Source organism: Seriola dumerili, unplaced genomic scaffold (assembly GCF_002260705.1).
Source record: "Seriola dumerili isolate Sdu_G_001 unplaced genomic scaffold, Sdu_1.0 BDQW01000149.1, whole genome shotgun sequence".
Classification (NCBI taxonomy): Eukaryota; Metazoa; Chordata; class Actinopteri; order Carangiformes; family Carangidae; genus Seriola; species Seriola dumerili.
In genome coordinates this window covers 11750988-11764999 of record NW_019174404.1, presented here as the reverse complement: position 1 = coordinate 11764999, position 14012 = coordinate 11750988, and the positions used below count along the sequence as shown (strand labels likewise).

The 14012-nt window shown below is 43.9% G+C and overlaps 1 protein-coding gene across 1 annotated transcript; it reads right to left on the bottom strand.

Moving 5' to 3' along the window:
* Nucleotides 1–7881: 7881 nt before the first annotated feature.
* Nucleotides 7882–12818, bottom strand: six4 (SIX homeobox 4). Its single transcript, XM_022750798.1, has 3 exons — nucleotides 12085–12818; nucleotides 9682–10376; nucleotides 7882–8581 (listed from the first exon to the last, which is right to left on the bottom strand). The coding sequence occupies exons 1-3, from the start codon at nucleotides 12816–12818 to the stop codon at nucleotides 7974–7976; spliced, it is 2037 nt and encodes a 678-aa protein (XP_022606519.1). The 3' UTR covers nucleotides 7882–7973.
* Nucleotides 12819–14012: the final 1194 nt, after the last annotated feature.

Here is a 14012-nt window from a genome sequence, read left to right as displayed (position 1 = left end):
CCTGCACCCTGTACAGCAGAGCAGGACTGAGTTTGCAGCTCCGTTTCCTCCCCAGAGGCAGTGCGTCAGGGGCTGAAATAGGAGCGCTTCCACCTCCCGCCCCCACAGTCCCACTCCCGCTTCAGCTGAGGGAGCAGAGCAGCACCTAAACACTAATCAATTATTGCAGACCTCTTAAAAAAAGCCTTATTAACATGTTCTGAATATACATCTTCTATAATGGTGTGTATACGGGCTTCCCACGTGGGGCAAACCGCACACTGCATCTCCATATCAGCAGTCACAGTCAGTGGAGGGTGAACCCACAAAAACACACAGCTTTTTCATGTGTGGAGGAAAGTTTATCCACTTTAAAGGCTGAAACATCTTCACGACCAACATATAACTGAGCAGTAATAAACTCGTGAGTGTGTTCTTTAAACAATACTTCAACAAAAATACATTTTTTATTTTTTTGTTCTCCAGCTGAAGGTCTTTATTGTCAAACACCCTTCTTTTTTTCTTTAACCATTGCAGCTGATTGTGGTTGACGCCCACCACCTTAATTACATTCAGATTGGACGTTTTGTTGTATTCCCACCTTTCATAGTCTATTAATTACCGAAGCCGTTTATTTTATGAGGTGATATAATTTAATAAGTTCCTATGATAGTTGGGTCCTTGCGTACTATTACGCACGTCTTTTATATGAGGAACCTATACTACCTGCCAAATGTGTTATGGGCCATAGACCACTAGTAGGAAATCAGCCACTTAAGTGTGTGTGTGTGTGTGTGTGTGTGTGTGTGTGTGTGTATGTGTATGTGTATGTGTGTGTGTATGTGTATGTATGTGTGTGTGGGGTGGGGGTGGGGAGGTTAGAGAGAGGCTGATATGAAATGCCACATGGTCTAAACTTGTTAGACAATTTGACAAACACCTTCTTCAAGATTCACAAATTCAGTAGCTCACATATTTCCAACACCTGCCACAAACTGTGAGGTTAAAAGAGTTTCAGAATTTAGACTTCTACATATTTAGACTCTTCATGTAAAGCTGCAATTTTGTTTATTGGTGAGATTCAGTTGGCAAATTCCTCGCACTGAAGACTCCAACTTGTTTGAGTTTTAAATTAATCTCACATACATATGTAACAGGCCCCCTCGCCCCTTATATTTGCCATTTCTTGCTTGTTTCCTCCATCATCACGTGTTTTCTGAAGAGCCCCTTCTTACCCCGTAGCCTACATTTATATTTCAGGGATTAGACGGGCACCGCACTGGCTCCAGTGTTTTCTGTGGGGTGAAACACTAAACCAATCCATTAGTAAATGAGTTCTCTGCGACAGTGGTTCTTGGTGGTGCAGTTGTTGGTTTGAGCCATATAGATCACGTTTCTTTATCTGCACTAAAGTCTGAAACTAAACTCCCCCTCAATATGTCAAAGAACAAGATTGTGCCCGAGAAAATAGTATTTAACGTCAACAAATTCACACAAAGCGTCTTGAGGAGATGACCCCTTTATAAAGGCATTTTACTAGGAAGATAAAATGCTTTGAACTTTTGTTTTTGTGGCAACAGAAGCCAGAGAAAAAAAACAGACAAATCTGCTCTGATTGAATATCCTGTATTTATAATTTAACCTTCAAGGTTTTTGTGGACAAATAATTTCGAAAACGATGTTTTTCAATTAAAAAATCTCAATATTTGGTAATGTGGGCGTGTGTTTAGGATACTGAAAAGATGAACGTTTTAATGCAGGCAGAATGACTGTAGGTTTGATTATAGACCACAGATTATTTCAGAGTTCAATATAAAACTTCATATGTCCAACTTTTATTACATTATTTTTTTTAGGTTTTATCAGAAAATATATCTAACCATCTGATTTCCTCCTGATTGGTTCTCATGTATCTCACTGTGCTGAAATTAAACTTTGGCTATAAAAACCACAACAATAAGATTAACGTGCATTTTTGAACACTTTCTATAATTTTTAACCTTTATTTTGAAAACCAACAGTTTAAAAAAAACAAAACAATAATCTTCTTGTTTTCTTTATGCAGTACAGGCTATAAACACTCATGTTGCTGAACCAGGCTGAAATAGTGGCTCCTGCTGTGGGTTTGGAGCTGGAGGTCTATATCCTTGGTGGACACACAGGCTCTCAGGCCACTTCAGCTCGGGGTCTGTAGCTGTGTAAAACCTCAGTGCTTCAGTAAATGAGCTGTCTGATGAGCGGCTCTCGGGTTTCTCTAATATCTCTACCACATTGCGCCGCGCCTCCTCCTTTAACCCGAGCAGCCCGGGGGGCGAGATTATTTCAAGATGTGGACTCTCCGCCTGCCTCCGCCTCTGCCACGGCCAGTGCTGGGCTCCTCATACCCCGACAAGTAATGCAATACATAGGTTAGTGCGATCACTCCTTTGCTCCTTTTCTGAACGAGCAGGGATTCTCCTTATTCTCCTTCCAGACTTTTACTCCCTAAAACTGACTCCTGCATGGAACAAACCCCACAGCACCTCTCCTGTAGGTTCAGGGCTGCTACAGATATCCTGGATGATCCGAAGTGTAATCATGATTTTCCGGAAAAATCTCAAATGAGTCAGACTGTTTTCATTCCGAAAAATAAACTTTTTTTCATTTCTATTTAAACTGCTTTAATGTGAGGTACAGGCCTCCGCGGGATGGAGGCGCGTGGGCCTGTGTGCTTATTGAATCAGCATCTCCTTATTAATTACCCTGTTGATAGCAGCAGTATCTACCACATTACTGTGTAATCTGTTACACGCACTGGTGGGGAAAAAGGACATCAGATCTAACTGTCACACTCCAGTCCAGAGGGAGAGAATGAGAGAAGGAAAAGGGATCAACTCAAAACAGCAGAAAACACTTCATAAAAATGTCATCATCAAAAAAAAGACTTGTGTTTCCTATTGGAGGGTTTATTTTTTTGAAAATATGGAGGAAAATCGAAACGACCACTAGCTCACTGAACAGATGGTTTTCACTCTATCTAAATCCAAAGTGCTATTTCAGCTGTATCGACTGGAACAAAGCCGATACTGTTTAAATCAAGTGAAAAAATGTTAGATTTAGTTCCCAGGGTGGGGGGACGTTTGCTTTGAGTTTTTGGTGGGGGTGACTTTAGTGACACTCAATTGAAATCTTGTCACTACACTGAAAAAATATTAAAAAAAAGAAGAATTTATTTAAACGACATTAAACGTCATTTGCATCAATTTAATGGGGAGGCTTGTTTTATTGAATGTATTTATTTATTAATTTAATTAATTAATTGTAAGAAAACTGCAAAACACTGCAATTGTCTTTTTTTGTTTACATTTGACTAACTGTATATTTATCGATATTACAATTAATCTAATCAATAGTTTGTCATTGATTTATAGTTTACTGTGAATCCAAGATGATCCTCAATGTGTCTGTAATTAAGAGTTAAAGGGTTTTATTTAGTGAAGTGAGAGGCAGTGAAAAAAAAAAAAGGCAGCTCCTTCTCTCAAAACAAAACACAACTGTTGACATGAGTGAGTTAAATGAAATTGGAGCTGCAATTATCAGCTTAACAGAGTTTCCTGTCATGTTGGAAAATTAGACCTGGTACAAGTGCACTGGGGTTAGCGACCCCCCCTCATGCCTCCACCCCCCCATCAAAATCATTTACGCATTTCCTCAGAGGACCACCTCCACAAATATGCAATTACGGCCTCGGCTTTTACAGTGCTCTGCTCGGTGAACACGGCCCGGGAATATAGATGAGGACATTTATTTAAGGGAAATTATTGTAATCAGTATTAGTATTGTTATTTGGCTGCGGGGCAGGAGTATGTAAACAAAGCAGGCGGGCAGACAAACACATAAACAAACAAAAGGAAGGATTTAAACATGACGTGCAGCGGCCATGTGAGCCTGCTGGCAGGGAGGGGGCGCCATGGCGATGCGATCATGTCAAAATGTGACTCCTGATGGAGGAGATGTTATTAGTGTTTTTGCAAATAAAGTTTTAGCTTTAAGGGTAGTTAAAGGGCAGGTGTGTGTGTGTGTGTGTGTGTGTGTGTGTGTGTGTGTGTGTGTGTGTGTGTCCATGGTCTTCACTGGTCATGTCAGGCCTCATCTGCTCTACTCCTGTTACAAAGTGGTGTTTTTCTCTTTGGGAAATACCGTTTGACCACTGTGGTGTGGCCATGATGCTGCCTCCCAGCTGCTGCCACTGTGTGTGTGTGTGTGTGTGTGTGTGTGTGTGTGTGTGTGTGTGTGCGCACGCGCACACACACACACACACACACACACACACACACTTAGAAACACAAACACATGCACACTTAAAACTGTCCTCATGACTTATGTTTTTTCTGTCCTTGTAGTCCAGAACAAACTGGTGAATCATGCTGGTTGCATCTTCCCCTTACCACACTGGATGATGGAGCAGACATGTGCACATACCTTCTACTCTGCCAAGCAACAAATAAAGAGGTAAAAAAAAAAACTGTACAAGGATCGAGGACGTTTATTTCCCATCCACAGTCCATAAACACCACCTACTTCCCACAGCCTGGTTAGAGCCAATAGTAGACTTTGTTTCTGGACAGGGAACTACTTGGCCAGTAGTGGTGGGTCTGTACGAGCAGGCTGGTACCCACTGACCCTTGCCCTCTCATTAGTGGGACGTGGAGCAGTGGAGTACCGTTCTCCCCAGGTCATGTTACATATGGCTTGCAGTCTGCTGCGCAGCATTAAATGTCAGCTTTGAAACCATCTGAAAGATCAGAGGTCAGTGTTTTTAATAAGGCCAGAGTTCTGGGGGAGTTCCCTCTTTTTTTTTTCTTTTTTTTTACTGCGCACCCAAGTATGTTTTATGTTGCATGTTTGAAATTGTGGACAGAAATGATCCCCCACTTAGATATGGGGATGTCCCGATTTTCACACATAAAGAGAGCTGTAAAATGTAAAAATTCAGCAACTAACTGTGTCGAGTCCCCATGAAAAATGCACCACACATCTTCTGTGAGGCCACAATAATGCTGCTTTCCCTGTCTAATTTATAGGCACAATACAAAGGTGGAATTTGGAGTTTTCTGTGGCCCCCTCCCCGTGAGACCCACAGACCTTGGGCTCCTGCTGCGAATGGGATATTGTTCTGCGCTCCAACAAAGCTGTTTTCACCCTCTTCAATATTACAGGAGGAGTTACCTGATACCTAACAATCAGCTAATCCACTGCCCATGGCGACGAGGTCACCTGTGCACAGGTAACTTTATCCCGGCAGCCTGTCTCTCCCTCCCTTTCCCGCTAGTCTCTCCCATTTTTTCTTCTCCCTCTCTCTGTGCCTCAACAGTGAGCACAGACAAACAGCCTCTGTTTATTTAGGTCATCAGTTAGATCATATATAACTCCTCCAGCCAGGATCCGCTGAGAGGACAACTCCTATAATTCACCGCAGACACTCTGTGAATAAAATAAAATCCCCCGCTGTTCGTCCATTTGTCAAACTTTGCCTCCATCTTATCTCTCTGCGCTGGTTTGGTCGGGTGCCCACTGAGTGAACGAGCCTTGGGTGGAAATTCATGAATTGACAGAGAATCCCCTCAAGCCGTGAGAGGAGTTCAGGCTCTTTTCTGGATAGAGACTCAGTGTCTGTGAGTGACAGCGCCTCAGATTCATTCTTCCACATGTTAAAGCTGGGGGGGTTGTTCGGCCTTCGCTCAGGGAAAAAAAACCATTGGATTGGACTGAGCTGTGGGGAGCTGCAGACCCCCCACCCAAAAAGAGCTTTACCTCTGGAAATCTCGTTGCTGTTTATTTGAATTACAGGGGCTGAGATGAGAAAAGGAGGGCTAATGAACTCCAGGTTGCAAGGCATGTGCAAACGATCACTGCAGGTTTGCAGAGAGCAGCGCCCGGCTTGCTGGATTACTGCATGCCACCCCCCACCCCCACCCCCCATCCTCACAGTTTGCCTACATAGGCATGTGCTTTTTGTCTGTAATTTACATGTTATATCCCTAAAATCTCAAAAACCCTCAGAGATCAGTCCTTAATTTCCTCAGTCATCTTGAAACTAAATGTGTTAGAAAGGATTAAAAATGTCTGTTTTATGTTTTTATAAATATAAACTTTTATTGCAGTATGGAGATTTAGAAAAATACATTCACATAATTTCAGATAACAAATATATCATTCAAACTAAGATTAAAAAAAAAACAAAAAACAAACAAAACAAAAAACAAAATAAATGACCATCAGTTTACTATTTGCCCACGATTCATTTTTGGTATTTTTACATTAAAGCACTGAGGATACTTTCACTGAAATGTCCATTCAAATTGATGGGATCATGTCATAAATCCTGACAAATTAAAGTGTTACCAGTCCTCTAGTATGAAGACATGTGATGCACTGATACATGTGCGTGGTCTGACTTGGCTGTGAGGCTGAAATGTGCTATTATGGTCATGTATGACAGCGAGGAATTCGGCTCCTGTTGTGAAACGCACCGGACACACTTGACAAATGGGCTCTACATTCTCTCTTTTCTTTCCCTCATCTGACACCCAACAAGTGTTCCAGAGACGGCGGCGGCGGACGGCGGTGGTAAATCTCTGAAGCTTCTGCCTGCACACCAAACGCAACAGCTACAACTGATTATTCACAAAAAGAAAAAAAAAAGTAAAAGGCACTAGTGTCCAAAACATTATGACGCCATGCAAAGAGAAATTATTACAATCCCTCTCCGGTTTAAAGGTGGGACTATAAAAACAATAAAACAGATTTGTCCTCTTATTCACTTCTAACTCCTGTCCCTTTGTTCCTTATACGTTTTCAAAAAGCATACACACTGTAGATGTTTGCATCTGGCTTTATAGAAAAATATCATTCATGATTACTGACATTTGGAGAGACACATCAAAATGAAACACGATATACTATAGCATCATCACATCTAGATAACATACTATGAGTTGCAGCGTTATAAACAACATGATGGACGACATGTGAACCGACAGCGTGACCCTTCGATCATCGCTCGTATCTTGGTCTCACAGGTTGATGATGAGGCTCGACACAGGAGTCATTGCTGAAATAGTGCGCGTTTGTTGTTGGTGTTGCACACGACACACCCTCCGACGTGAGGGCTGCTTGAAACGTGTACATTGTGATGTCATCGTGGTTAGTGCAAATGCCAAAAACAGACCAATGCCATTGTGTATTTTTAAGTAGCAGAAAGGCACATTCGTCTTTAACTCTAGTCCCATACTCAACACTCCGAGTTCATTTGGTGTGATATAACGCACAAAATCAGGGTTTTTGCAGTGACTTGAGAGGCAATCAGAGAATTTAAGTTGCTTACTGAAGGACACTTTTTCTGTCTTTCCTGCGTCTTAACAACCTATTATTCTCTGTGTGTGTGTGCAGTCCTTCAGTCAAGCTGTCGCTGTTTAACTGATCATTTTCACAGAGGCTCTCTCCCTCTTCCCCCCTACCGAATGACCTTTTTGGTTTGAGCCAGATGACGCATTTAGTTTGGAGGAACATCCTGGTCACATGACTCGAGGCATTCCAGCACCTGCTTCTGCAGATCAAATCCACTCAACAGGAAGTAGCAGGTGTTGTCTATAAAAATGCACATTTAAATCATGGCTCAAACACATACAGCGACTTCTTCTGTTTGCACCAAACAGTCGTAATGTTTCATCTTAAGAACGGGGCTTTTAAAAACATGTCATAGTTTTTTTTTTGATTTTTAAAAAAAAATCTTTATGATAAACTGATAATGCCCACCCACAGGGCTCCCGTCTGACTAGAGTGCATTGTAAAAAGTCAAATGAACACAAATAATTTAACATTTAAAGGAAATGAATGGTAAAAAAAAAACACACACACACACACACACACACACACGCTCACACAAAGGTAAAGATTCACCATATCACTGCTTGGGAGGACACGAGTGCTTCTGCGAGGAGACTGGTTTAAGGTTAAAGGTCAGCCATGTCCTCATCCATCTGCACTGTCTGTAGTTTGGCTAGCTCCTTCCCCTCCACGGCCTCCATCTCCCCACACATCGCCCGCACCATCTCATTCACACCTCCTGAGCCGTCCACCTTGTTCTCTGAAAGGTTCATGTAGTCGCTGTTCATGCCAGAGCCCATCAGGTGCGAGGGCGGAGGCCCCCGGACCTCGTGGCTCCCAAGATACTCTGTGGACTGGAGGTGGTGGTTGCTCGGGTCCGTTTGGGCCATCAGGGGCGTGCTGACGGTCAGGGTGGTGTAGACCTCCGGCTCAGGGCTGGAAGAGGTAACGGCGGGGACCTCGGTGGTCGAGGCGGGACCTTGGCTAGATGGAGCGTCTTCTGAGTTGGGGGTGGTGTAGCTGATCTGACCACTGGGGTCCAGGTGAAGACCGTGGTGGTACGAAGAGTAGACACCGCCCTCCAGAGGCTCCTTCTTGATGGATGGCTGGCCGGCGTTGCTCATGCTGTAGAGGACTGTGCTGTGGTGCAGAGACGTCATGGTCAGCTTGTCCTGCTGCTGGAACGAGTCGTCGTTGGAGGAACTCACTGCTACATTGTTCAGAGGCATGGTACCTGTGGTTATACAATGACAAATCAATACATGCAGTATCTCTACCTCCAGTATAGATCCCCTTCTCATTCCTCACAGTACCATATATTTCATTAAGAGCAGGCCTTGGCCCCAAAATTGCTGTTGTATGTCTCACACACTTGGTGCTCTTTAAGCTTGACCCCACAGTGCCCCGGAGAACAAATGCAGGAGCCTGCCAGAACTCAACAGCAAGCTGCAATTTTCTGTTTTTGCTTATAATTCATCCTGGTGTAGATTCTCTGCTTTCTGTCAAAGTAAGTGCTGTTGTGGTTTATTCCCTGTTAGTGCGTTTCGTGGCCTCTGATTGTCTGAAACGTATTTCTCCGCCTCCCTGCTCTGCAGATCAAGAGCGCAATGATGATGAGTGATGGTGACTTCAGAACTTGTTTTTATCCATCTCTGGGGTTTTCAAAGGACCACCTCTTGTGTGTGTGCGTGTGTGTGTGTGTGTGTGTGTGTGTGTGTGTGTGTGTGTGTGAGTGTGGGGCCCTTCCCTGTTTCTTCTGCTCTGTGTTATGTGTAGTATCAGCCCTTTGGGCTACGGCCCAAACGCAGACAAGCCAAGAATAAAGCTGCTTGGATATATTGGGTGGACGTAGTAGGGATCTGTTGACAAACTACCAGGGACGTGCAGCATTGCACTGGAACATTTAAGGAGGGTAAAGAGCACCACTGACCTGCTATGAAGCCGGGAGACATAAGGATACCACATCTATTTTGTGACATAAGATCCTAATACTATGGCAGATCTTATTTCTGTCTTTTCTTGGTCTTAAAGGCTGCAATAATCTAACAGCATTACTTTAGAGCACCTGACAGATTAATGAGTAAGTGAATGCCCTTTAAATGTATCAGCATCATATCCCCTTTATTAGTCAATATCGTCCCCTCCTTATTCAGAATTAAAGCATGATTAGTCATTAGTCTCTGGGTCAAAAATACTGTAATATTTGATTGTGTCATTGTTGCTCATCTTTACTTCACTATGTTGTAATACTCTTTCTCAAATAAACGTTACAGTAAAAGTTATTCTAAGTAAAGTAGTATGTAAGCTGAATAACAAATCACTTCCTGTACCCACCTTGTTGTGGGATTGTTGAGGCAGAGGAGGCAGAGGAGAGCTGCAGGGGAGGAAGACCTACGTCGCTGTTGAGTAATGAGCTGCCATCGCTGTCAGAGACTCCACTCGGTACCTGGACCAGACTGTAGCCACCCAGCTGCAGCGCACCTGACGAGGAGCTGAACGTCAGCACAGAGGAGCCCCCGTTCTGGGCGGCCATGGTGTGAAGCCCCTCCAGCTTCACCTCGGCTCCGTTCACACAGCCAGAGTAGGACGCGTACTGCAGGCTGGAGTCCTCAGCAGAACTGCCCAGTCCCTTCTCCTGCCCTGTCTGCATCTGCATGTCCACTCCAGAGCCCCCCAGCAATACCCCTCCAGACGGCCTCAGAGGGTTGAAGGCCAAGGGCTGGATGCCCAAATTGAGCCCGTTGAAGAGGATGTTTCCAGGTGTGTGGAGGTAAGACGAGCCACCATTGTGAAACACGGTGGAAGAGGTGTTACTGGTCACTAGGCTTCCGTTGTAGAGACCGCCACTTGTGGATCCAGGGGGCATCTTGATGTCCCCGATCTGTTGGATGACCACCCCACTGTCCAGAGGTCCTGTTTGAATCCCATGGGTGATCACCCCATCTGAGGAGTTAGAGAGGGGCCGGGGTGACAACTCCTCCTGGCCTTTACTAGACTCGTCCTCTGTGCTGTGGTTTCCATCAGATTCACTGTGAAAAAAACAAGCAGAAAAAGATGACAAATGGTGTGTCACAAAACAAGGAAAAGAAATCATCATTGGTGGTTAATTATAGTTATAAACTGACTTTAATCCAAATGGAATAAGACTGAAAAAAGTTTAAGCCCCTGATATAGACATTAAGTGCTTCTTCCTCCCTTTGTGTAGTTTTTCGGGAAAGACGACACACTCTGCAGCACTGTTACAATTAGAGAGCATAAACCAGTATAATGGCGTTTATTTCCTTTCCACCCACATCTTGCCTATAACCCAGAGCAGGCAGTCACATTTGTTGGTGTGTTATTACACAGCTTTGAAGAGCAGGCTGTGTTTGTGAATGTGTAGCCCTGGCTTACCTCATGGAGAGAGCTGCACTCACAACAACCAACCAACATCAACAACCGTGCAACCATTTGGCGCTATAAATTCTGCTGTGACAAAATGCCAGAGCTGATGGCCTGACAGAACAAATGGCTGAAACGATTTCTTTCTGCCCCCCCCCCCACCTCCCTCCTCTCCTTCAAATGTAAAATTAAAATCTTTCTCTTTCCGTTTTCAAGAAGCCACAGTCTTAAAAATAAAACAATATGAATGTAGCTGTTAGATTGTTTTTTAACCCCCCCCCCCCATGTTAAAAGACTGATTAAAACAGCTGCACCGCCCACCCCCTCCTCCCCCGAGCACACACACTCAAACATCCAAACCCCCCACTTCCAGGAAAAGATATAAAGCAAGACACTAGTTACTGCAAGTGTGGGACGATTAAGTTTGTTGAAAATATCCACAGGTTATAAACATATTAAAACACCGTGTCGGAATAATTGTAGTCGGGATCTGAAGGCAGTGTACGATGGTTTGTGTGTGTTCGTTCGCGCTTGTGTGTGTATGTTTGTGTGTAAGAGAGACAGAGAGAGAGAGAGAGAGAGAGAGAGAAAGAGAGAGACAGAGGGGTCACCTCCACCAGGTGTGCGTCAGCTTTGTTCACAGAGAGGGAAACATGAAAGAAGATAAAATTCAGTCTCTTTATGTGGAAGAGTTTTGAGCCTGTGGGATCCTATTCGGTCAGAGAGAGAGAGAGAGGGAAAAAAAGAAATGTGATTATGAAAATGATTTATGTTGGGCTGGGGACATACGCACGCGCTAGAGTGTATGTATGTGCGTGTTTGTGCACATCTTCACACATTATTAATACACGAGATTAAAGTAACTTTTCATGTCGCCTATTGAATAGTTCCATCAAAGTTAAACTCTGTGTGTCTGACAGCCAGGGCACCGGAGTGTGTGAAGTGAAGTTACTATGACTTTTCGTTGCTTATGGTTTCCATGCCCCATAGCACCAACACACTTGAAACCGGATCTGAAAGGCAACCGCTTCATATTTCAAAACACTAAAAGCGTGCTCCAAACCCTTTTACGCACACTTTTTTCGTTTGTTAATAATAAACAGTTAACGATTCACATTGTCAGGTCTTATAAGTGAGTCCGACGGCAGATCATGAAATACACTGGCCACTGTCAGTCACTGGCTGAAGTGTGAATGGTTATAAACTAGGCGTCCGTCCATGGAAAAAGGATTTGAAATACTTTGTTAAAATTAGCCTGAGTGTGTTTTAATGCGCCTTTTACGCACAGGGAAATATTTCAATAATCTGGTTCAAATGAAGTTTAAAATGCGTCGATTGTTCCTTGTGTTGCCTCACCTTTTTGATTGTGCCTCGGACGGGTTTCTGTCTCTCTGTCTCCTGTTTTTGAACCAGTTGCTGACCTGGGTCAAGGAGAGTCCTGTAATCTTGGCGAGATTTCTTTTCTCGGCAGGAGAGGGGTACCTATTCTGATTATACAGATCCTTCAGCGCGTTTCGAGACCTCTCCTTGAAACAATACACAGTCTCCTCGCCGTCCCAGATAGTCCTGGGGAGAGGGTACTTTCTCCGGATCCGGTACTTGTCTACGGCGCCCAGGGGTCTCCCCCGCGCCTTCTCCGCCTCTGTATACCGGGCCTTGTACCACAGATCTTGCAGAAAGGTGTGGTTGGACGGACTGAAACTGTGGTTCTCCAAAATACTGTACAGCTCCTGATACCGAGCCTGGTGGAAAGCAACGAGGGCTTGGGCTTTTAGGATGCTTTCGTTGCCGCGTAGCAGGTCACTCTGTGGCAGGGACCACAGGAACCTGGCCAGCCGGTCCACATTGCCTCCCTGCTGCAAAGCCTCGCAGACACACGCCACTTGCTCCGGGGAGAAAGCCAGAGAGGAAGCGGCGCTCACCAAGAGCTCCGTGCGCACCGCGTCCGTGTTGGGAGTCGTGCGCTCCATGGACAACTCCGCCGCGTCCAGCGCCACAAACTTGATGCACTCCCGCTTATCCACCTCCTTCACATTTTCCCTCTTGATGTCATTTGCTGTTGTGACTTCTCCGGCAGAAGAAGAAGACATTTTTTTGTTCAAGCCTTCCCTGGTAAAGTCACTCCTCCCAGCTCGATCAGGTTACCTCCGCGCCATGCGAATGCGATCGGATATCTGACAGCAGCTGTAAGTAGATATCTCTCTCCCCTTTTCCTTCCAACGTGACTTTTACTCTGCGGGGACTGGAGCTGGAAGGAGACACACTGGGGTCTATCTGCAGGAGAGCCACGCTATTGGCCGCCGATGGACCCATAAGGGAGGAGCAAGCCGATTCCGACACGAATGTTTGGTTTCCAGTTGTCACTCATGTAACTTCCAGCATATTCCCGTAGCTCACCTGTGCAAGGTGAGTGCTTTTGAGATCGTGGGAACGGGGTATCCTTGTTGTCTGGCCAGAAGCGGACTTTGCTGTGGGTAGCACCCACAGCAAAACACCAGACTGCACCCTGTTTTTATTCCCTTATCGAAGTATGGAAATCCAGGGGGGTATTTAAAATATTTCTTCTCAATATTTCTGAAATGATTTTGACACAGAAAACCTTGAATAAAACTTGAGACTAAGACTGAATTACTTGCATTTTAAATGCCAGTACCATCTGGTACTCATCATCTGTATTTTTAAAGACTTTTCTGTTTTGATTATTAGTACTGCCATACATGCGCAAATCTGTAAGTCACAAGCTATACACACTGAATCAGGTCACAATAAGCACATTATGATCCCAACAAGCAGTGTCAGATCAAAACCAATACACAAACATAAAATATTTAGTAACAACCACAGAAACAAATATCTCCATATGAATACAGATTTTCAGACCATCTCATAAATATGTGTGGTGGGATATTACTGTTTTCCCTGGAGCTCAAAGAGTATTATTTTCACCATTCACTCATACCATCAAAGCCAACCAACAGTCTAACATTAATATAAGATGATATAATATTAGTAATATTAATAAGGATGGCTGGTATCAAATGTCGCTTACTAGCCCATAAAAACGTATGTTTGTGTTGTATCACTTGCACCTGGTGACATTCATGGTTTTTTCAAAAAAATTGAAAAAAAGAAGATAGTTTGTTAATTTTGCAAATAGTTTAAATCTAATGCAACAATGGAGTCTAACATTATCTTAACAGTTATTGACAGTCATACATTGTCCATAAATCAATTTATCACATATCCCTTTTAGTAATCGTGATGAAATATAGCCTACAATAGCA

Bases quoted from the DNA above. Each gene is read 5' to 3' on its own strand.
- six4 (XM_022750798.1), bottom strand. From the start codon at position 12,818: ATGTCTTCTTCTTCTGCCGGAGAAGTCACAACAGCAAATGACATCAAG. The intron at 10,377-12,084 runs GTGAGGCAACAC...TTTTTTTCACAG, and splicing joins TCCGAGGCACAATCAAAAAG to TGAATCTGATGGAAACCACA. The intron at 8,582-9,681 runs GTGGGTACAGGA...GTATAACCACAG, and splicing joins CTCAACAATCCCACAACAAG to GTACCATGCCTCTGAACAAT.